This window comes from Microcaecilia unicolor, chromosome 2 (genome assembly GCF_901765095.1).
Source record: "Microcaecilia unicolor chromosome 2, aMicUni1.1, whole genome shotgun sequence".
Lineage (NCBI taxonomy): Eukaryota > Metazoa > Chordata > Amphibia > Gymnophiona > Siphonopidae > Microcaecilia > Microcaecilia unicolor.
The window spans coordinates 422,651,813-422,676,865 of record NC_044032.1 but is presented as its reverse complement, the minus strand read 5'-3'; the positions used below and the strand labels follow the sequence as shown (position 1 = coordinate 422,676,865).

At 42.7% G+C, this 25,053-nt stretch overlaps 1 protein-coding gene across 5 annotated transcripts in view; it reads left to right on the top strand.

Moving 5' to 3' along the window:
- Positions 1 to 25,053, top strand: part of PPP3CA (protein phosphatase 3 catalytic subunit alpha) — a 743,055-nt gene that overhangs the window by 600,138 nt on the left and 117,864 nt on the right. For all 5 annotated transcript variants that reach the window (XM_030190749.1, XM_030190747.1, XM_030190748.1 and 2 more), the window contains exon 7: positions 13,748 to 13,825. In XM_030190749.1, the coding sequence (XP_030046609.1) occupies positions 13,748 to 13,825 (78 nt within the window). The remainder of the gene's footprint in view (positions 1 to 13,747; positions 13,826 to 25,053) is intronic.

Here is a 25,053-nt window from a genome sequence, read left to right as displayed (position 1 = left end):
TGGTAACTGGAGGGAAGTAGTATAAAAATAAAATGAATATGCTGCACAAATATGCCATAATATAAACAACAACTTCTGAACCGAGAATGAGATCTGATTAGTAGAATTAGAATATTTATCTATACACCACCTTTCTCCAAGGAGGAAGTACAAAAAATATATAGAAAATAAAAACACAAAGAAAGACACATTCAGATAAGTAAAACCCATAGTAGCAGCACAATATCAGTCAGAAGTGAGTCCATGAACTCAGAGCACAGCAAAATCAAGATGGCATAAAAAATTCCAAACAAAATAAATAATCCCTCAATGTCCTCTTGAAATGCACAAGCCTGGATTCAGCCTTTAAACGTAAAGGCAGCTTTATTCCACTCTTGTGGTGCAATAACAGGAAAAGCTCCAGTTCTAATTAGAACGAATTGAAAATATTGTAAAGCAGGTACTACAAGGTTGCACTGACCCTGCGACTGCAATACACGCGCCAGCGTATACCATGTCACAGCTTGTTTCAGACAAGCAGACGAGTTCTGGTACAGTGCATGGTGAGTAAGCAATAACAATTTATACAGAAGACGGTGCTTGATGGGCATCCATTTCAAATGTTTAAGATGAGAAGTCATATGCTGTGTTCTGCAGTCCAAACAACAATCTTACCTTGGAATTTTGCGCCATTTGCAGTGACTGCAAACAAGACTGAGGTAACCAAATAAACGATATTACAGTACTCCAAGCATCCCAAAATCATAACTTAGACTACCTTCTTAAAATCCTCCTGCAAGAATAGCGGTTTCTATTTCTACAACATATGCTTCTTATAATAAACATTGCACACTGTCACTTGTACTCGGGCTCAAAAAGAAAACAGGTGTTCCAATAAGATCCCCCCCAATTTTTTTTACTTGTAACGATGACTTGACTGTCACTCCCAGTACTGATAAAGTAGACGGTAATATAACAAATGGATCACAAACAACATACATCACCTCTGTTTTCTCAGTATTCAATTGTAATCTGTTTTGGGTCATCCATATTGAGATTGCATTCAAAACCTCTTGTAATTTAGAAGTTCCATTAGGATCAGCCCTAGACAAAGGTAAGCAGATTGTCTATTACAATACCTAGAATTTTATTTGATTCTTTCAACAGAACTTCAATCCTATGTATGGTTGGTAAAGATTGTTAGACACATGAGGCAGACCAGGTGAAGAGTAAGGTAGCTGCCTTAGTAGCACTTAACTCAAACCCATTATTAGTAAACAAGTCAGCATGTCACAGGCCGGGGAGGGTGAGCCCTTGGGTCACTGCAGAGTTGATGCTGCCTGACTATCCCAACGGCTAGATAGACCCCGACAGGCAAATCATGCCCAGGCTAGGATTAAGGCTGGTCAAGTCTAGAGGTTAACCAGGAGAGTAGGAAGTACTGAAACACAGGCTCAATGAACTCCAAACAATCCCCGAGGTCAGAGCAGGCAGCGATCCAGGCAGAGTCAGGCAAACAGGAGTCAGGGCAAGCGGCAGTCCAGAGGAATCAAGGAGACAATCCGGGGTCTGAGCCGAGAAGTCAATCTGAGGAAGGGAGCAGGAACAAGGACAGGCTGGAGAGACGAACTGGAACACTGGCAGACTGGGAGGTGGACTAACATAAAGGCAGGCAAGCTGGAGAGACAAACTGGAACACAGACAGGCTGTCGAGGTGGACTGGAACACAGGCAGGATGGAAAGCAACTCACCCCAGCCAAAGGCCAGGAGACCTGTTGCAAAGGCAATATAGAAGAGGCCCAGAATCCTTTATAAGTGCTTCAACTCCTGATGTCATCAATGGCATCCAGATGGTTTACCAGTCACTGGTCCTTTAAATTGGCCCACCATACACACATGCATGCCTAGGAAGGCTGGCATCAGAAGCATAAGGAAGGACATGGCCTACATGCCTGACAGAGTGCCAGTGTCATGCCATAGCAGAAGAGCTGCCTGGAACCTTGAAGAGAGGACCATGGGACCCAACTCCCCCCCCCCCCCAACCATGAAAGATGAGGCGAGGCACTGCCGTGGCCAAGGCAGTATCTCCTCCCCAACAAACCTCCTTTCCTCAGTCTGGGTTTGGGTTTATGGGGAAACAGACAATGGAACATTCGGATGAACCGTGCTGCTCTTCAGCCTGTCAATTTGGCATATTACATCTTCCAAGTTGACTGAGATTTGTTTCAGTGCTTAAGTCACCAAATGGTATGGGTAGTTCCCTTTTAGTCTCTCCACTATGAGCTTGTCTTCTGTGAATGTCCCTGTCACTCCATGATGATCAAATGTTCCAGCTGACTCCCTCAGTCTTCCTGCTTCTAATGTCTCTGAAAACATTTTTAGTATGAGTTGTTGCCTTTGTGTCAAGCTTCTTTTCAAATTTTCTGTTTCCCCTTTCTTATCAGTGCATTATATCTAGCTTTCCAGTGCTTATGCTGTTTCCTCTTTTCTTCTTTCACATCCCTTTTCCATTTCTTAAAAGATGTTCTTTTGGCTAAAGTAGTCTATTTCTCCTCACTTTTTTTTTTTTTTTTTTTACCATGGCAGCTGTTGTTTGGGCTTCCAAGATGGTATCATTCATGCCTGATTTAAGCTCTTAACCTTTGCAGGTGTTCCTTTTAGTTTTCGAATGAAAAAGCAGAATGTCTTGTCAGGTCTAGACAATGGCTAGAGGGAGGTGGAAGGGGCAGTTGATTAGTATGTTTGGGAGTACGTGGGTCAAGAGGAGTGATGGGGAATAATAATACTAAGTTCTTTCTATATTAAAACTAAGATTTTGAAGCGTATTCTGAAGGCTATTAACAGCCAGTGGAGTTTAAGTGAAGGGGTTATATGGTCAGATCTACTGGTACCTAGAAGAAGTCCAGCGGCCACATTTTGCAGAAGTTGTAATCTATGGATGGATGACTGTTTCAGCCCATTGTAAAGTGAAAACGACAAGATTAGATTGAAGATCAATGCTTTAAAATCTTCCAGGGCAAGAAGAAGGTGCATTGAACATATTTGTCTGAGGGCAGGGCAGCGTTTAGATTGTTTGGCTTTTGACCCACAGTGACATTATCCCCAGAGGCATGCAAGCCCATTTTCAAAGGGAAATGCCACTCAGTGTTCTTGTGTGGAGGAGTAACCTAGTGGTTACTGCAGCAGACTATGATCCTGGGGAACTGAATTTGATTCCCACTGCAGCTCCTTGTAACTCTGGGCAACTCACTTAACCCTCCATTGCCCCAGGTACAAATAAGTACCTGAATATACTATGTAAACCGCTTTGAATGTAGTTGCAAAAACCTCAGAAAGGCGGTATATCAAGTCCCATTCCCTTTCCTTTTCCCTTTTTGAAATTGGGTCAGTCACAGGGAACACTTGTTTCACTGCTAAAACTGACTCTTGAATTTGAAGCAGCTGCAAGCCTATGCAACATAAGTACATATTGAGAACATTGGGATTGTACCTTTCCTTTCAGTCTTTGTCCCTTTTAACTAGCAGGTAGAAGTACCCATGCTGTAGTGTGGATACTGTCACCCGTAGAGAAGTTTTGCCCAGGTAAAGAATTACCTGCATATGTAAAAAGATTTGACGATTGTCCTCACATTTTAAACGTGAAGATGTATTTTCTTATTAGTAAATGTCAACAAAGGATTCTCCAGGGAATTCTTCTGTCTGCTTGTCCTATTTTAATGTAGACACATTGTTAGGATGCTGCTTATATTGATGGGCATGCCAAAAAAAAAAAGCCTTGTGGCTGTTTCCTGGCTGCTCTGTTTTATCAGTGCTGATCAATTTTATGTGGCTTCCCTGTGTTTTACAAACACTTGTGCACCAGCATTTTTTATACATTCCGTTACTTTTGAGAGAGTTTGATTGTGACCCCTGAGGCAGGCGGTCTGTTTCTACTGAAACACGGACCGTGTCAGGTCCCTAAACTGGTGCTGTGAATGAAGTGTTTTCAAGTAACATTTCCTGTGGCGGATCGTCCTTTGGCCAGCCTCTACTGTCTCCTGTCTTTTTCTGGTGTTAATGCGTGCATCTGAATTATAGGCATGTATTTTTACTCTAGTATTCTATAAAGGAAACTAAGTACTGCTTCCTTAATAGAATCTGCTCCTCCAGGCACCCAGTTATAGAATTTCCCCCTATTTCCCTCATTCTGTAACTTTAGCACCTAAATGTAAGATCCATTTGCATTCTAAAGTGATAAAATACCAACACTTATATGAGTGACTGTAACTTCTACTCATAATTGCTAGTTGGGCACTGACTAATATTTCATAACTGATGTGCACAACTTGCTTAGAGCATAAATGCAAGGGGGCATTCATGTAGGCAGAGCATAGGCAAGGCATAGGTGGGGCTCCCATGTATGTGTATAATTTACAGAAAACTGTAAGTTACATGCTAAATTGCCACATTTAGGTACATACATTTACACCTGCTGTTGACTTGGCATGAGTTGGTGTGCCTAAATGTAGGTGCATAGATGCCAACTTACACTAGTATTCTATAACAGAATCTGAGTGCCCAGATGCAGTTATAGAAATGTCATTCAGCGTGCTGCATCTAGGTGCCTAATTTATGGTTCCCAGTTTAGAATTGCGCCCTTTTATGTGTAATCTATTTCTAAAAGACACATACCACTTTCATCTTTTGGGATGTATAATCTCAGCATATACAGGTTTTTATAGATTACCTGGTGAGCAAGGAGGAGTTCTTTACATGCTTTTGGTCAAGATTTGTTTGGTGCCTGTCTATTATTCTGGAAATATATAAAGGGGTGGGGGGATAGGTTGAATTCATGTTGATGGTTTCTGTCTCCTGTAATATTCTTTGCTGATCTTTTCTCTGGCAGTTTGTGCTAGATTGTGGCATCTTTTTCTCTCCATAAATGTTGATATACACCTTACTTCAGTCACAGAGGTTATCAGTTTTTCTTGATATTTCTATGACCAGACCACATCTCTGCTTCACCTCGGCCCAATGACCGTGGAACTAGACAGAAAAGATGCTTCAGTCGCAGTAACGAGGAACAGCTCAAGTCCAAAGAAATTTGTGCGATTGAAGAACGGAGAGTTCTAATCATCCTGCATGAGACCCTGGCAACCCCTGGCACATTGCTACCAACCGACCAATGCAAAGTTCCTGGCACCATTGAATCCCAACTGCTTCCGAGTCCTCAACTTCAAGCTCCCCCAGAAAACAATTTCTGTATTCTGCCCAATGATCTGAAGCTGCTCTTGGGAACGAGACCAGAGCAAATCCAAAACTGTTGAAGGCTGAGATGGTGAGCGAGTCGGGGCCTATGCAGATTTCTCATACTGGAGGCAGAGACCAAGTGAAGCAATACTAACATTCATGCCAATGGCCGGGCAGCCCACACCAAGAAAAGCGGAGGAGGGTAGGAAGTCACCGAGAAAGCAATGCTGGCCGCACGAACTGTGCTCGGGTGAGTACAGCAGTTACTTTCCTGTAGCTCCCCAACCAAAATAAATATCTGCTGTTAGCAAGTTAGGCCCAAGACTGTCATTGGGACTCCGAGCTGTGACCCTGCCCAGCACGTGGCAGTGAAGCAAAGGCATGGATCTTCCCCTGACATCAGAGATTTTTATAAAAAACAAAACAAAAAAAAACGTATCCCCTACAGCAGAAGTGAGGAGGAATTAACAGATCTATGAAAACCAACATGGCGCCCCTTCAAATGTCTTGGCTCTACCTATTGCTGATCTCTTGGTCATCAAAAACCCTAACCTAGTCTCGTGGCCTACAACTCCAAATCCCAATCCTTTCCCCTTGAGCTAGCACCCATATGACCTCAGACCGATATACGGAAGTATAGAGCCTGAGGTAGGAGGACACCCAAACATCCACTAAACCCACCCTCTCCAACAATCAACAAGAGGGAGACCCCCAAAACGACCCCAAAGAAGTCCTCATGCCATCAAATGCCGGCTGCTATCAACTGTACAAATCACAATCCATACTTGCCTATATAAATGCATGCTCAGTGGCAAACAAGTCGGATCTCATATAAGTTCATGGGTGGAAAATGAAAATCTAGGGGTTGCTGAGACCTGGAACCACAACATTGAGGACCTGATAATAAATGACCTATGCCCCCCCCCCCCCCCCCCCCCCCCAGATTACAAAATCATCCATCTGACTTGGCCTACGAAAAAAGGTGGGGTTTTAGCTGTCAAATACAAATCTTTCTTTAACGTAGCTATGATATCAATCCTTGTAACACCATCTTTAGAAATACTCACATTCACCATAAACGAATCCACTCTCATGGGCACTCTCTGTTGCAAATTTTTCTATAGACCACCAGGCAGCCGGGCCAAAACAAGAAACAATTTTACCGACTTTATCGCTAACGTATGCACATCCTACTCTAAGATCTTGCTACTAGGAGATATCAACATCCACCTGGAGGACCCAAAGAATTCCTACACACAAGAAATTCTTGACTACCTGGCATCGTAGGATCCTACCCCTACTTCCTGGATTTCTGTTTCTTCTAGGATCTACACCAGGTTTCAGTTGGTGTAAGTCCTTGAGCCCAAAGCTGGGTATGGGAATCTGCTCTAAGCTCTATTCTATAAAGGGTGCTCAGTCCAAAGTTCCCTTTTAGACTAGTGCTTAACATGGATTTTTCCCAGTACCTAAATTTGAGCGCCGTTTACTGAATCTGGACTACAGTGTTGTAGCTGTAGCTAATTGAAACTGAATAAATATGATCATTTTGATAACTTATTTCTTAAAATGTCATAAAGGGCCCTCCCCCCCCCCCCCCCCCCCCCCCAACAGAATGTTTGTATTCTTACTTATAAGGCACTATTTATAGCTATAGAAATACATTTTTCTTATTCAGACAGTCACTGGGTTATATTTACATGCTCATTATCTGCACTCCGAGCCGCCAACAAAGGGCCATAGTTTAGTTCTGTGGCTATGTCCTGGATAGGCGGTGATGGTAGGATAAAGGCATTAGTTGCGCACCCACCGCCCAATATTTAGCGCTATTTAACTGGTCAGAACAGATGCTGACAGATGGAATAGTGTTTAACTGGCTATCTGTTGATTTTCTGCAGGGGATAACTGGCTATCCTTCACTGAATATCCGCGGTTAGCAGCTGGTGGATAACCAGTATATCACACGATATAACCGGCTATCCGCCGATTTTTTTTAAACCGGGTTTGGTGGTCATTTTTGTTATATCTTTGGCCAGTTTAAAGATAACCAGCTATGTCTGAATATTGACATAGGTGGTTACCTTCAAACCAGCCGAAAACCCCCTGGATATTCAATGCCGGTAACCGGAAGCAGCCTGGCACTGAATATCCGGGTTCAGCTTGTCCACGGCTATCTTCCGCAGTCTGAATATCGGGCTCCAGTGTAAAAGCGGTCGCCGGTTCCTCCTGTACTTTCTCGCTGAGGTCCTCCCAGGCCAAGCTAGATACATAGAGGCATATTTTCAAACCACTTAGCCTTCCAAAGTGCCATAGGTTTCTGTGGAACTTTGGGAAGGCTAAGTGCTTTGAAAATGAGCCCCATAGTGACGCAGTTGCATGTATGCAAAAAGATCTGTGGCAGGCAAAGGAAATTCTGTTTGTAAGGCAGGGAATGATTTCATAGGGCCCTCCTCTGTAACCACCTGGAGGAGGTAGGTAATCCCCTGGCATTGCCAACTGCAAAACACTGAATCTTGTTGACCTGGGAGAAAGGCTGGATTCTAACAAACAGCCATAAAAGGAGTCACTTTGGATGAAAAACAATGATCACAAATCCAATGCCAGACTGCCTTAGCAGCGGGAAGCAAATGAGAAACTTACAGGTCTTTTATACAGGCTTATTTTCGAAAGAGAAGGACGCCCATCTTTCGACACAAATCGGGAGATGGGCGTCCTTCTCTCAGGGTCACCCAAATCGGCATAATCAAAAGCCAATTTTCGGCGTCCCCAACTGCTTTCAGTCGCGGGGAAGACCAAAGTTCCCGGGGGCATGTCAGAGGCATAGCGAAGGTGGGACTGGGGCGTGCCTAACAGATGGGCGTCCTCGAGCGATAATGGAAAAAAGAAGGGTGTCCCTGATGAGCACTTGGGAGACTTTACTTGGTCCATTTTTTCTTACGACCAAGCCTCAAAAAGGTGCCCGAACTGATCAGATGACCACCGGAGGGAATCGGGGATGACCTCCCTTGACTCCCCAGTTGTCACTAACCACCTCCCACCCCGAAAAAAACAACTTTAAAAACTTTTTTTGCCAGCCTGAAATGTCATACTCAGGTCCATTGCAGCAGCATGCAGGTCCCTGGGGGGGGAGGGGGGGGGGGAGTATGTGTGTGTCAACAGAGGCATAGCGAAGGCGTGGACATCCTTCTTTCAAACATTTTGGACGTCTTGAACTGCCTCTCCCCCACAGGGACGGCCAAATTTTAAGGGAGTGGAGTGGAGGAGTGGCCTAGTGGTTAGAGCACTGGTCTTGCAATCCAGAAGTAGCCGGTTCAAATCTCACTGCTGCTACTTGTGATCCAAAATCCAAATAAAGGGTGTCAGAGGCATAGCAAAGGCATGGACGTCCTTCTCACAGAAACATCCACATTTTGGACATCCTCAACTGCCATTGCAGGGATGGAGGCATAGCAAAGGACGTCCTTCACCCATACTCTTAAAAAAAAAAAAAAAAAGAAAGACGTCCCTGACGCGCACTTGAACGTTTTCACCTGGACTTGTATTTTTCTGAGGTTGTAGATAGCAATTTATTTAAGGTTGTAGACGGCTATTATACACGCAGCTACTCTGCGTGCATGAAGCCGTCTTTGGCATGCGCAGAGCAGCCACGCATAATGCTTGGCTGCTCTGCACTGGCTTCCCCTCCTTAGGAAGGAAATCATGTACAAATGAGCTAACAGTGAGCAGCAGCTCATTTGCATGCGATTTCCTTCATGCATGCCCGTTCCTTTCCGAATCGCTAAGGGATTGGTAAGGGAAGGACTTTTTCCGTTCAGTTAGTGCATCAGTTAGTCTATTGCAGTGTCCTCTAGGGTGCCCGGTTGGTATCCTGGCATGTCAGGGGGACCAGTGCACTACGAATGCTGACTCCTCCCATGACCAAATGAGTTGGATTTGGTCGTTTTTGAGATGGGCGTCCTCGGTTTCCATTATCGCCAAAAACCGGGGACGACCATCTCTAAGGTCAACCATCGCAACATTTAGGTCGACCATCTCTAAGGTCGACCTAAATGTTGAGATTTAGGCGTCCCCAACCATATTATCGAAACGAAAGATGGCCGCCCATCTTGTTTCAATAATACTGGTTTCCCCGCCCTTCATGGGGACATCCTGCAAAAACGCCCTCAGGAAAATTTGGGCTCCCCATTCGATTATGCCCCTCCACGTTATGTTATTTCCTCCCTCAGTGCTCTGAGATCAGAGATAAACCACAGGCAGTTCTATCTCTTCCTGCTTATCTATGCGGTTGCCAGCACTGGATATTTAATGCCAGTGCCTAGAATTGGCCCCAACATTGAATATCCAGGTTAAATCCAGCCCATTGTGGTCAGTAGCTTTAAAACTGAAGGCTGCCGCAAGCTGAATATTGGATGGGAAATTGCGGGGAAATTGCCAGTTCCGCTTTCCAACTCCTGAATCCATATTCCAGTCATTGCATCAAGTGACTCATCCTCATGTAAATTATCTAGCTCAAGTCCGGTCCTGGAGTACTTCTTGCCAGTCAGGTTTTTAGGATATCCACAATGAATATGCATGAAAGAGATTTGCATATAATGGAGGTCGTGTATGCAAATCAAGTTCATGCATATTCATTGTGGATATTATGAAAAATTGACTGGCAAGGGGGTACTCCAGGAGTGGACTTGGGAAAGACTGATCAAGCTCATACAGATCTGCTAACAAACTTAGGAGGTCTTTTACTAAAGGTTGTTCGAGTTATCTGCAGCAGGTCCCATTTTATTCCTGTGGGCCCTGCTGCAGCTAACTCGAACTAACCTTTAGTAAAAGATCCTCGTACAGACTTCAGGAGAAATTAATATCTGAGCTCTTAACAAGTAAATCATAGATGGAATGTTATTGATTATCTAAGACTCTGGGAAGAGCCACATTGACAAATTTATGATAAGATTAATATGATCAATCAAGAATAATGAACTGTCCACATTTGATTTAAAAATAAGGTTCAATGTATGACTCATCTGATAAATGAGGTTACATACTGGAGAAACCCAACTATGACTTAGAATGCCAGTTTGAAATTAAGGAGGGGAGTTATCAACATGAGCTTAACAATAGCCCAATTTGATAACTTCTCCCCTAAATGATTCAAAATGGATATTGAAGCCTGCCATTATAATCAAGCCTTCATACATCAAACATTCAGTGACACATGATTCTTTAGAACAAAGTAATAAGTATGTTAATAAAATAGTCCTCCCAATGCTTAATGAACGGTGACAAAAGTAATCGACAATTCCAGTTCCGTCTCTCATGCTATGTGGCATTGAATGGAGAAAATTCTGGTCTTTGGTAGCCCGCCCACACTGAAAACTGTAGCACCGAGGGGAAAGTCCTGGGAGCCAAAGCAGGAGAAGTTTGCAGTGTGTGGTGATTGGAAGCCTCTGCTACACAGCAGCGGGTGCCTGCAGGGCGTTCCCAAACTGGGAACAAGGAGTGCTTGGGGGACAATACACCCCAGGTAGGAGAAGTGGGAGCAGTCGTGCCTTACTTCTGGCAGGAATTTCATTGCATGTGTGAATGGCCCCTGATCCAGGATGGGACAGAGAGTAACTAAAGAGATTATGTGGAGATGATTGTGGACTGAGAATTTAATCAAGGAATTAAGTAGAGCAGATTTAGGATAGAACTGAACTGTGAGTTTAAAAGCCCTGATACCATGTGGAGTGTATGTTTACAGCTGTGCTGACCATCTGAAGAAAAACACCCTGAATTGTACAGACCAAGTTGACAAGTTTATGAACTGTTCTTTTTCAAGTTATTGTTAGTAAAGTATGTTGAAATTCAACACTTAGACTGCTGATAAATCTTTGAGTGAGAGTGCCCAGAGAAAGAGTACCCTTGGCCTACTGGATTTATTCCGGCCCCAGCTTGAATGATCCAGCCAGTGGGAGCTGTGTGTGTGCAGAAGTATACTGTTTTTGTGATCCTGGTCCTGATGAGTTGGAGGTGTGCCCGGGGTTACATTGGTATAAAAGTCAAGAATAGATATTGTCCCCTTGGCTTTTAGAACATTTTAAGTGTTTACAAAGTTATGATTCCAGTCATACATAATGCCATCATAACCTGTGATGGGGTCCTAAGGCTGCAAGAAGTTGAGAGGCCCTTTTTGATACTGATAAGACAGAAGAGGGATTCCCCCAGAGATCTGAAGAGAAGAAAGGCTCCACCAAGATATCTAAAAAGGACTTGGGGAACCAGGAGCACCCAATAGCCTACCCCTGAGATATGAGCATTGGCAGTAGCATAAACTTGAGAAAGTAGTGTGTGGCCTGGAAGAAGGCATGGGCTCCCCCCTCCAAGCTTATGACTTAATGCAGGGCCTATGAATGCACCAGTTTGCAGGCTTACAGTTTTTCGTTACTTACGCTGCTGTCAATGCTACCCTTAGCCTAGATAGATGAAATTCGTAAGACAGAAAAAAATGAAAGATCAATAAATGTGATTTTTAACTAATACTCTTGTTTTTAGCTGAAATTCTCAATCATACATTGCTGTTATTTTCATTTAAAAACAACTAATTTCTAGAGTATGGAATGGTAATAGAAATGATTTCTTTCATGAGATAGGTGCATAATTTAGTTTTAGTGCTACTTTTAAAGGGTTTTACCCTAAGAACTGATTGGGCTTTGACTGACTATAGTTTGGAGAATATTTGTTTTACACTTCCAAAACACATGTAGAAACTTTCACATTGAAGAAAGTGAATGGAGTTAACTTTCCATAATTCTTACTTATTTAAAGAATTAACTATAGGATCCTTTTACTATAGGAGTTGAATGGGCTTCGTCGCATTTGCTGTGCCGGGAATCACTACCACAGTTTAGTAAAAGGAGCCCTTTGTTTGATATCTATTCTGTTCTATTCTGTGATTTCTATTCCGCTTGTGATTCAAAGCAGATCACAGAGCAAACAGATATCCCAACTGGATAGAATTACATTAAAATCAATAATCTAATCTTAATAAAAAAAATATTCATCTAAGTCATTTTTATAAAACATAACATTAAGAAATGAACAAATTTTTAAAGACCTTTCAAAAAGAATTGTAAGGAGTAGTTAAGTGAACTGTTGTAGGTAAACTATTCTATATTTTTGTGCCTTGGAAGGCAAAAGAATGTTCCCAAACAGACTTCAGTCGCATGTTTTTTTTTTACAGAAGGGACATCGAGTGTCAAATTTTTTAGAACTCCTTAGATACCCTCTATGACTTAGAAATATAAGCGAGTTTCCTAACATAACTGAATTAGCATCATAAACATATTTATAGATCCTGCAGGCTATTTTAAATTAAATTTGAGGTTCTAATCATAGCCAATGTAAGTTATTCAACAGGGGACTTCTTCACCCTCAGGAACTAAAATTGGAACCTGAAGGGAAATGCCAATGAGGAATTGAAGTAATGAATCAAAATTGAACACCCAATCAAAAGTAAGATACCAATAATTGAGCCTGCAAATAGTAACATAGTAGATGACGGCAGAAAAAGACCTGCACGGTCCATCCAGTCTGCCCAACAAGATAACTCATATGTGCTACTTTTTGTGTATACCCTACTTTGATTTGTACCTGTGTTCTTCAGGGCACAGACCGTATAAGTCTGCACAGCACTATCCCCGCCTCCCAACCACCAGCCCCGCCTCCCACCACCGGCTCTGGCACAGACTGTATAAGTCTGCCCAGCACTACCCCCGCCTCCCAACCAGGTGGGAAAATGTGGGATACAAGTGCAGCAAATAAATAATATAAATGGGATCTGTTCTTCAGCAGTTACAATCATCAGCATAGCCGCCCCCCCTCCCCCCAACATGTGTTTTAGTAAAACTGTCCAAAAAGCTTGTAAGGATCAGGACCATGTTTCTTAGAATGCTAAAAGGAACTGGACTTTGAAAATAAGAGGTTTTCAAAAGCATTGGTTTTAAAGTAAAAAAAAAAATACAAGAGGAGGTATTTTATGTTTCTGATTGTAACTGCAGAAGCACAAATAACAGTGCTTTCATGAGTTCTCTGAGGCTTTCCTCCCACCTAACGTTATATTTATTGGTATCTCACTTTTGATTATTGTTTGGTGAAGTAATGTGAGTGTTTAGTTTCAACTTTTAAAGATAGTGACAATGGTGGTATTCTAGCTACAAGCACTACCGTTTTTCTATATTTTTACTTACTACAGGTATTCAGTGACAGTCCAAGGAGGCCACAAACAGATCGGGTTGTCAGGCTATCCCTAATGAGTTTGCTTAAGATAAACATGCATATATACCGCCTGCACTGTACACAAATCTATCTCATGCATATTCATTAGGAATAGCTTGAAAACCGGAGGAATAGAAGTAAATACCATTCTGTGATATGGAAATTATCATTCTTTAACCAAGGAACAACTTCCTTTGGAGAATAATATACAATTCAATGAAGACACACTTTTCATTGTTATAGACAAATTTCAGTAACATAATTGACAAGTTTGGTTTCTTTTCTTTGACAGTTACCCTGCTGTTTGTGATTTCTTACAACACAATAACTTGTTATCCATACTCCGAGCCCATGAAGCCCAGGATGCTGGGTAAGTTTGCATCTCTTTTCTTAAATGACACCCCCCCTCCCTTTTAAAAGCTAAAATACTCATTTTTACTGTCAAAAATGTAGAATACTCTGACTTACAAACATCTCTCATCCACCTTCTTACCACAGTTTTGTTAGTTTTGCTACATTTCTCATGGTTTTGGAACATACTTTACAATGTTAAATGGGCAGCAAAAGGCTCAGAGAGAAGTTGAACTACAATAACTTTATTGAGATGGGACCTGACACAGCCTGTGTGTGGCAGTGTGGCTGACAGACAGGCATGGAGTCCTCACAGACACAGGCAGGGTGTAGTATAGGTCAAAAGAAAAGTATGATTATTTAACAAGCAATCAAAGTAGCACAGTCTGTTCCTATCACAAACTCAGGCTCAAACGTGGGCAACAACCACGTTGACAATTAGTTCCACATTTCTTAACAGTTCTGTCTTGTCAGGCTTTTTCAGCACAGTTCAAATTACTCACATATAAATCCAGGCCTGGTTTCAGCTGGGACACCCAGGACCAGGGCCTTCACAAATAAATAAAGGCATCCTTTTACCTTGGCAGTCTTCTATTTCTTCTCAGGCAATCATTGGGCATCTACTTCTTAACTCACAGTGTAAACCTCTGAGCTAGGGCCACTCCTTGCTTCCCTGGGACAACTCACAGATACCACAACCCACCCAACACCCTGTTAAGATTCCTTCACTTGGGACTTACCTCCAGGAGACCTCTGACTGTACTCGGCCTCTCTCCCAGAGACCTTTTCTCTCGGAGCCTCCCTGAACTGCTCTGCCCCGCCCCAGGGTATCTTGCCTGAGCCCCACCCCTCTGACTCAGCAGGTTAGCGCCACCTGCTGTAAGGTGGTTTAACTTCAACACCAGTGCGAGAGTGCTTTGTGTTCTTAGAGAAACCTGCTGCTATACCACTCCCTTCCTCACACTGTATTTTGGCAGCAGTGCCTGCGTCAGGGGTCAGTGTTTGATAAATTCACAAAATAGGCTTGGCGGCACACATCTACAGAACAAACACACTTCTAAATGAACAGGTAATGTACCCGTTCCATCCGTTTTAAAAGCAGTAAGTTTTTCCATGAGAAAAAATTGCTTCTGTCATACAACGGATACATCACCCATTCATTTAGAAGTGTTTATTCTATAGATGTGTACCACCTTGCCTATTTTGTGGATTTGGCAAATACTGACTCCTGACAAAAGCACTGTTGCTGAAACATGGGCCGTGCGAGTCCCATCTGAATAAAGTTATTGTGGATCACCAACTTCTGCCTGGGCCTATTGCTGCCTCTTTTTATCTTGCTTATTCCTTGGTGGATTTCATAATCTCTCTTCTGCTGACTGACAATGTTAAATACCATCACTGCTGTCCTATATGTATGCTAGACAAAGAACCTTGCCATACATTATTACATAAAATTGTTTGATATAGTTAGCTCTATGTAGAAGTCTCCTATCTTGCTGGTACATGAGTGATCCTAAAGGTTTCAGTCTTAAACTGTTTTTGGCTCATCCCTCAGCAAACAAGAGGGAGGCAAAACTGGCCACACAGTTGTCCTGCAGCTGATCAGAGAGGGAAAACGATGGGCAAACATCTTAAACATCCTACAAAATATTGAACATCAAATATAAATGACGCTTCCTGCTGTGCCATTCTGTTTTCATTGTTGAGATGACAATACGAAGTTACCAAATTCGAGAAAATGAAATAGTTGGTATTTCCATCAGTAAAAGCTATTCCTTTAGAACCACCACAGACTGGGTCTGCTCACTCATGTTTGAGCCTGAGCTTGTGATAGGAATAGACTGTGCTACTTTGATTGTTTGTTAAATACAAATGTTACACAGTGGGGGGGGTTTATGTCTTCAAGATTCTTATGTTTCAATTTAAGTTCAGGAATGACATTGCATTTGGAACACTGAGGAAGTGTAAACCATAGGAGAGACTTCTGGACTGCATGGGCAAGCACTGCACAGGACAAAACTGACTTAGATTAACACTTTTGTTTTCACAAGCAGACTGAAAACAAACTGCGTGCTACAGTACAGTTTGCATAAGGCCCTTGTCATGATTGAGTGAGGTTTTTGTTTCCTCTCGCATCTGGCCAAATAAGAGTGCCTGGAGACTGGAATTAACCAGAACAATAGTTTGTACACAGGAAAGTGACAAATCTGGAATAGCTTTGCCAAGGTCAGAGCTCCAGGAGCGGAAGGGGTTTTAGCAACTGCTATTATTTTTATTTGTTGTGTCTACAATAAATATAGTGATTTGAAATGGAAACTGTTTTCACTTGAAAAGTATTTTTGTTCTGAAGTGCATTATGTAAGGTCTATGTTCCCCTCAGCAGAGGGTGTATTTATATTTGAGAGCAGAGTGAACTGAACCATTTTGCCATGGTATTTATTGCCCTCCAGGAATGACCACAGTGGTACAATCCAGGCTTTGGTCATGGATTCACAAGGAGATTTAGTCAGAAAGGATCGAAGCTGGTGGAAGGGAGAGGCAACAACCTGTTATCCTGTTTCCAGTATACTATTAGAAATGTTAGATAAGGTCAGTTTCCTTTTTCTCTGAAGGAGTTTGGAGCTAGAAAGAGCGGGAGACTGCCTCCTGTGTGTAGTTTCCAGTAGTAGACCATGCAATAAAATTGCTGTGGTGGTATTTCTGCTCATTGAGGCCCCCAGGCAAATGCAGGCGCTAGAGGCCATTAGCACTGGACTAGCGCCAGCATATTCTAGTGCAGAATGCTAAGAGCCGACATATGCGTGAACCAATGAGCTCGCCAGCTCACAGAGCAGTGAGCATGCAAATACATGCTGATGAGGTTTCACGACTCGAATGGACTGCAGGACCCGAGGTAGCGCGGATTCACTAGAAGCAGGTTGTGTCTGAAGAATCTGATTGATTGACTGGGTGACTAAACAGTTAGACGTGGGAGGGGTTCTAGATGTGGTGTACTTGGAGTTTAGTGAAGCATTTAACACGGTTTCGCACAGGTGACTGATAAATAAACTGCCCTTGTATGGAACCTAAAGTGATTGACTGGGTTAAAAACTGGTTAAATGAGAGCAGACAGAATGTAGTGGCAAAAGGGATGTTATCAGTAGCATGCCACAGGGATCGGTCCTCAGGCCAGCCCTTTCTAACATCTTTGTGAGTGATATTGCAGAAGGGCTGTCTAGTAAGGTTTGTCTCTTTGCGGATGATACCAAACTCTGTTATAGGGTGGACACCCTGGAGGGTTTGGATAGCATGAGGAAGGATCTAGCGAAGTTTGAAGACTGGTCTGAAAATTGACAACTAAGATTTAATGGTAAGAAATGTAGGGTCATGCACTGGGGTTACAATAATCCAAGGGAACGGTACAGTATTGGGGGTGAATTGCTTCTGTGTATGGAAGAAGAGCGGGACTTGGGGATGTTTGTGTCCAAAGACCATAAGGCAGTGGCGTAGCTATGGAGGGCCTTGTGGGCCCAGGCCCCCTCCCCCAACCCTGATGACCAGTCAAATGCCTGTGTTTTGGCACTACTGGCTGTCCTCCCGCTCACTGCACTGCTGTACTTCAATTTTCTGGGCATCTGGCAGCTTCAGTAAAGTAAACACACTGCCTTCAGTGGCCCAAAAGCTTTCCCTCTGTTACAGTTTCCTGTCCCACACAGGTGGGACGCTGCAACAGAGGAAGAGCTTCCGGGACTGCAGAAGGCAATGTGTTTATCTTACTGATGCTGCTGGCGGGCCGGAAAATTGAAGAAGGGCAGCGGTGCAGTAAGCCAGAACAGGGACGTTAAAAATTTAAGTCTCCTTTTCCCTCGCCTCCGTGCAACTGTTGATCTTTCCCATTCACGCAAAACAAAACAAGTAAACCTATGAAACGCTCTATCTGTCATTCGCCGACTACAATTGAATTTGTCATTTATTCCTGCTTCCTAGCGTACTCAGCTCCTTGACATCAGACGCTCTCCCTATGTCATCAAAGCGGCCACCATCCAAAAGCTCCCCTGTGTGTGCTTCATCTGTCTGAATTGTGCTGAGTTTCGGATCAGTTCACTGGACTACAATTGAATTTGATAGCATCGGAGCAGTTCTTTATTGTTGCCAGTGGCGTACCGAGGGCAGTGGTGGTGGTCCGCCCCGGGTGCACGCCGCTGGAGGGGGTGCAGGAAGCAGCTGTCGGCTCCACTGGTTCCCTGCTCCCTCTGCCCCGGAACAGGTTACTTCCTGTTCCAGGGCAGAGGAAGCAGGGAACCACCGGGTGCGGCTGCTCCCAGCAGATAAGAATGCTCCCGGGGGGGGGGGGGGGGGAGGGATGCGCAGCAGCGATCCGCCCCGGGTGGCAACCGAGCAAGGATCGCCACTGATTGTTGCTAACATTTTTACTTGATCTCACCAATGCAGCATAGGGAGGTTAGGCAGCTTGGCCATGAGGGCAGGGCTCAACAGTGAGCAGGATGTAAAAGCCCTCAGGCAGAAAATAACAGGGAGGCCTTGGGAGGAGAGAAGCCACCCTAGTGTGTAGGTTTCCACTGCTTGTGTGTAAGCCACCAATACATGGCTAAGGCAGGCTAAACTATAAGGTTTACGAGAATGTTGTCTTTGAGGTCTGTCTGGAGGCAGACCTACGTTGGGAAACCCTGCAAGTAGCAGTGTAGGTGTATTGTAGACTTAAGGTTGTCAGCTACAAGCCTGTGTGAAGTTGCCTCTGAATCTAACCATTGAAAGCAATGGAAGTAAAACCCGGCTGGCTCAATCCGTCCTCCTTTTTCTGGAGCCATATGGTAACCCATTGTACCTGTGAGATAACAGGATTCAGTGCTTGGTTAATAAAGTCGTTTTTGTTCATTTCTTCCTTGTCTGGCTGTATTTATTGAAGGCCTTCCGCACCAACTTGGCTCACAGAATCACATATTGTGGTAGTGGTAGGATGTTTTGTGTCTCTGCAAAAGAGACAGCCCTCGTATCTCCAGGGCTCAGCCTCAGTACAGCTGGGGGGAGGGGATAGATAAAGGCTAAGAAGATTAGCTCTTTAGCTCTGCCTTAGAGTGTTGCAGGAATTACCACTATTGTTAGCAGAATCTGTGGTACTTCAGGAGTCAAACACCACACACCAGAATGAGAGAGAAATCTTCTTTATTTGCCAGCAAACAAAGTAGGACATCAGCTCTAGGTCTCTTCTTCTCTTTCTCAGCTCTCTGGACCTTATGGCTTCTGTCTCAGCTCCTTCTCTTCTTGTCTCTCTCCTCTAATGTAAGCTGCTTCTGCTCCCAATTATATAGGGTCTTACACCTCTCTAGCCCCCCTTTCTCACCAGATGGTAAAGAATAGATTGATTACCCTGCCTTGAACTAATTATTACTTACACATTACTTAAAAATATCAGTTACATAGGTTTGATATTTCCTAAACTGACCTATGACCTGGGGCCTCTCACGCTAGACAATGGGGCACCTATCTCTTGCATTTTATTATGATCAAATTCTCAGGTTCCCAGCTAACTTCATACTAACTGGGTTCTGGCATTCATTAAGGGGTCAAGGGCCAATCTTGCTTAATGGTACACATACATTTATTATTACTTTCAGAAAACCAGTCCTTCATTTAGCTATTCATCAAGGAGATGACTTGACTTTCCCTGACCTCTTTCACCTATTAGTTTCATACACAAAACTAGCTAGGACTGTAGATAATTCAAACCAGATGATGGCAGACAAAGCTTCACTTGAAAAGTCAGTCAAAGATGTAACACTGAATTGGAAGATATTCTACATAGAAATAGAACTTATTAATTACACAGAATAAAACATATTTTAAAATAAGCAGAAATCAGAATTCCTTATAAGACAAATTCTAAATCATCTAGAATTATCTATATTTAAGCTATCTCCTTCTAAACAGCATTCAATCTAATCCTTTTAAAACTACAGTATGCCTTACTCATAATGGTATCCAGATGTGGTAAATAATTACTTCTCTCAAAAAGGGACAAAGAGAGTTTCATTTCTCACTGACCTTTCTAACCTCTTAGTCTAGCAAAAGCTAGACTTCTTGAGCAAATTAAAACCAGATGACATTCCTCCACTTTACAGGACTGAAGAGTTAAACCCCAAATTAATCTGATTTCTTTTGCCCAAGCTGCCTCAAGAGAGCTTAGAGAAAATAAAAGAGCAAGTGCTGGGCAAGCAAGTTTTCTTTTCGCTGGGGTTTTGGAAATGTTTTGCAGTGGTAGAGTTTAGCAAGCAAACTGACCTGGAATGCACAGGAGGGGTCAGAGAGGTGCAGCAGAGTGTGTTTGGGGCTGTTGTACAAGCCACACCAAGCTAGAAGAGTTGGCAAGATGAATGAGAGAAAAAAAACGTTTATGTGAAAGCAAGTACTCTGGAAACTGTTCCCAACTAGAGAGACAGTGGAAGAGAGTGTGTTGTGGCTTCAGAATGAGCTACAAGTGGCAGATTTCTTACAGGTTGGAAGCTTGATTGAGCTGTAGTGTGCACCTGATTGGAGTAAGCACAGTGTGTGGAACTGAACTGCATGTTGAATGAGAGAAAGTGCTTAGCAAGCTGGGAAGCTTACCTGATCAAGCACAGTGTGCACCTGGAGAAAAGCACAACTTGTGGAGGCAGTGCACTTAACAGAGAAAGGTTCTGTGAGAAAGTGAAAATAGAGTTGTTGTTGTTGTTGTTGTTGCTGCTGGTGCTGGAGCAGCAAGGAAAAGCAGGTGTAGACTCCAGGAGTGGAGCTGGAACTGAAGTTACAAGCTGTACACAGAAAGTGTTAGCCAGAGAAGCTTTAACTGGGTAGGGTTACCATATGTCCGGTTTTACCCGGACATGCCCTCCTTTTGAGGACATGGCCGGGCAACTGGGCTGGCTGGGCGGGTTTTGCCAGCCCAGTTGCCCGACCATGTCCTCAAAAGGAGACTGCTGACTTGTGGAGTGAGGTACTTCATGGAGTTGATGGCAGTACTGTGGAGAGAGGTGCAGACATCATAGCAGGAAATGACTGTCCCCTGAGCCAAGTGCCTGAGGATGCAGCTCCAGATTGGGAGATGGATGGCCTAATCATGAAGATGCAAGGCCATTGATGTGACGGGGCTCAAAGGCTGCTGTGCTTATTGTGCCCTGTCCACAAGGTAGTGATAGGCACAATGCAGGTTGAGGATCGGTGTCTGGTCTGGCCTGAGGACAGGTTGGTAGTCCCCAGATACCCTAGTGAGTGCTACCCTCCAACCCCTAGATAGGGTGACCCAGATGGTGGCAAGCACTCAACCTAGTATAGTTGAGCTGAGGTGGAGGGTATGTGAGGGAGTGAGTGACATAGGAGACAGGCTTCCCTAGAAACACTCCCTCACTAAGGTTAAATTTCAGCTACTGTACAGCAGATGGCATTAAACCTGCCATGTCAAAGACTGAATTGCAAAGCCAATGCACCTAGTAACATAACATAATGTTGGATTATTTGTAGTAAATAATTAGCAGATTTTAGTACACACAGCTTCAGCTTTAGAAATGTTAATTTCTTTCTTCATCTCTCTCTCATTCACCCCTGAATAATTCACTGCTGAGTCACTTTAAAGTTGAAGTAACAAAACATCTGTTTACTCACAGTTTGTAGTTAGATTATAATCAGACAGGCTTATATTTACATATTACTATACATTTGTATTATCAGCTCCTTCCATGTGCTTAGATGGTAATGGATGCTCACACCACCATAGATCCTCTCAGGTTAGGAGAGATCATGAGCTCCATGTGCTCCATGTGCTGCATCTGCTGCATCTAACCCCCACAGGAAGTTGCATAGCTATGTGACCTCTCTAAGTAATTCACATCAGAGGTCACAGAGTAATCACAGAGAAATAATAGGTGACAGGCAATGCATGTAAAATACAATTACATTCCAACAAACCCCTTCTCATGCATAACTGTCATGCAATTATTTATTCATACAAAGTCCAAGCTTTATACGCAGATTCACAAAATGTTCTCTGGGTAACGGTTTGGTCATGATGTCAGCTGTCATCTCACTGGTGTGACAATAGTGTAGACTGATGACCCCTTCTTTTGCCAACTCTCGCACGTTGTGGTATTTCGTTGCGATGTGCTTGGTACGTGACTGAACCTTGTCATTCTGTGACAGTCGGATGCAGCTCTGATTATCTTCCATTAACTGGATTGGTCTCTTTTCAGCTATTCCGAAATCCAGCAAAAGTTTTTCAATCCACATCAGTTCTCTGCACGCTTCCGATACGGCCACGTATTCAGCTTCTGTAGAAGACAAACTCACAATACTTTGTTTATGACTGGCCCATGAAATGTGTACATTTCCATACATAAACACATATCCACTTGTGGATTTATAATCAGAATGATCCCCTGCCCAATCTGAATCACAGTAACATATTAGTTTTGGATTACTATTGGCTGAAATCTTTAATTTACAATCAATGGTACCCTTTAAATACCTTACCATCCTTTTAACTGCAGTCCAATCTGATTTGGTAGGTGAGCTGACCCTTCTGCTCAAAATTCCTACTGCATTTGCTATATCAGCCCTGTATGTGGTAGCTAGATATAAAAGCTTACCTATGGCTGATCTATATTGGATGTTATCTGGTAAAGGTTCTCTTACTGTTTCATCCTTCAGAAACTCAGTGATCATGGGAGTGCTTACAACTTGGGCATCTTGCATACCTAAACTTTCAATAAGCTCATTTATTTTCTGCTTCTGGCTTAGAAGATAAGAACCATCATTTTGTTTCTCAATTTCTATACCAAGATAGTATGACACATTACCCAGTTCTTTTATCTCAACATTGAGGTTTAAACACTTTACAATGTCCTTGTACTCTTGCTCACTTTTGCTTGCAATGAGCAGATCATCAACAAAAGCTAAAATGTATGCATATTGTCCATTTGTGCACCTAGTGTACAAGCATTTATCTGCTTCACCTTGCTTAAATCCTAAATTTGTCAATATTTCATGCAATTTATCATTCCAACATTTTGCACTTTGCTTTAATCCATAAAGACCTTTGTTTAATTTACACACTAGCTGTCTTTGTTTTGTATTTATGAAACCTGTTGGCTGTTCCATGTACAAGTCTTCAGTTATATCTCCGTGAAGAAATGCTGTTTTCACATCAATGTGGTTGACTTGCATGCCTTTTGAGACTGCAATGCTCAGAAGTGTTCTTATTGTCGTGTGTTTCACTACAGGTGCAAACACTTCATCAAAATCTTCTCCATATTTTTGAAGATATCCCTTTGCCACTAATCTGGCTTTATACCTTTCCACTTTTCCTTGTGCATTCCTTTTTAACTTGAATACCCATTTGCATCCTATAGCTTTCTTGCCAGGAGGTAATTCTGTAAGAATCCAAGTATTATTTTTATCCAATGCATCAATTTCTTCTTGTGCAGCTTTACGCCATTCAGCAGCTTCTTCTGCTGGCATTTTCTCAATCTCATCCCATGTTAAGGGCTCTTGAGCTTCTGCTGACTTTGTTAGGTAAGACAGTCTTGGGGGTGGAACACCTTTGTTTTCCCTGGATGAGCGTCTGACTACAGGTTGGTCTGACCTTTCCGCATCCTCAAAATCTGAGAGTTCTTCTCCAATTGATTCCCCTTCTCCAACTGTACTGTCTTCTTCAATGATCCTTTCTGTGTCTGCTTCCTCTGCCTGTTCCTCGTTAGATACAGGTGAGTTGCTTTCAGACATCTGCCTTGGTATGGCATTTATATACACTGGCATGTCTATTATGGTTCTAGTTTCATATTCTGGATGATAAGGCTCATCTGGGATAATCCAGCCTTTATCAACCCTTTTGTTTTCATCAAAATATGTAACATGTCTTATGCCAACAATGCCAGTTTTCAGATTCAAAATTCTATATCCTTTGTGTCCTGGAGTATAGCCAACTAAAATGCCCCTTTCTGTTGTGGAATCTAGCTTATGCCTTCTTTGCTTTGGTACATGAGCATATGCTGTACTTCCAAATGTTCTTATGTGTGACAGGTTTGGCTTCCTACCATGCCATGTCTCATGTGGTGTGCGCTGAGCGCCTTTAGTTGGCATTCTGTTTTGTAGGTACACTGCTGTGAGAATGGCTTCCCCCCATAGTCTTTTAGGGAGATTGCTATCTGACAGCATACATCTGGTCATTTCCACAAGTGACCTAAATTTTCTCTCTGCAACAGAATTTTGCTCTGGTGTATAAGCTACTGTGGTGATAAGCTGAATGCCTTCTTGTTCTAGAAATGTGCGCATGCTTTGTGAAGTGAACTCACCACCATTGTCGGTCTGAAGAACCTTTGGTTTTCTTTCAAATTTATTGCTCACCATGGCTACGTATTTCTTCAGCATGTCTGTGACTTGACTTTTCTCTTTCAGCAAATAGGCCACACAATATCTAGAGAAATCATCCAAGAATATTAGCACAAATCTGTTATTTCCCAATGATGGGATATTAAACGGTCCACATAAGTCACTGTGTATTAAGTCCAGCACTTTATTACTCCTATTTCCTGTGTATGCAGGAAATGAGGGTCTCATACCTTTTTGAGTAACACAGTCTATGCATTTCTCCATTTTACCAGCATCTGCACTTATCTGAATGCCGGTGGCCAGTTGCTTACTGTGAAGATCCTGGATCACCTTAGAATCACGATGTCCCAGGCGGCGGTGCCAGATTTCCAGACTACATTTACCATCATTCTTCCTTACTTGCGCCAGATGTGAGGCTTCACCTGAAATGTTCAGCTTATAAACATCATTATGCATAAAAGCTTCAGCATACACTTCATCATTTTTAGAGATTGTGCACTTACTGTTTTCAAAATGAATCGCAAATCCCTTCTTATCTAATGTAGATACACTAAGCATATTACAAACTGCTTGGGGAATATACAAGACATCACTTACAGGAATTTCTTTAACTTCATTAGACACTTTGCATTTTAAGAATCCAATACCTTTTGCTTGGATCTTAGCAGTCCCTGCGTTTGCAGTTTTAAGAATACCTTCCTCTGGACACATTTCCTGAAAGAAATCCTTAGAATTGGTTAAATGGCATGTACTCCCTGAATCCAAAATCCAAGTACTTTCATTTGAATTATTATTTACCATAGTCAAAGATTTTTCTGCCATTAGAAAGCCCTTGTGTTTATCTTTGTCCTTCATACATTTCCTGGTTTGAAAATTCTTTAGTTCCATTGG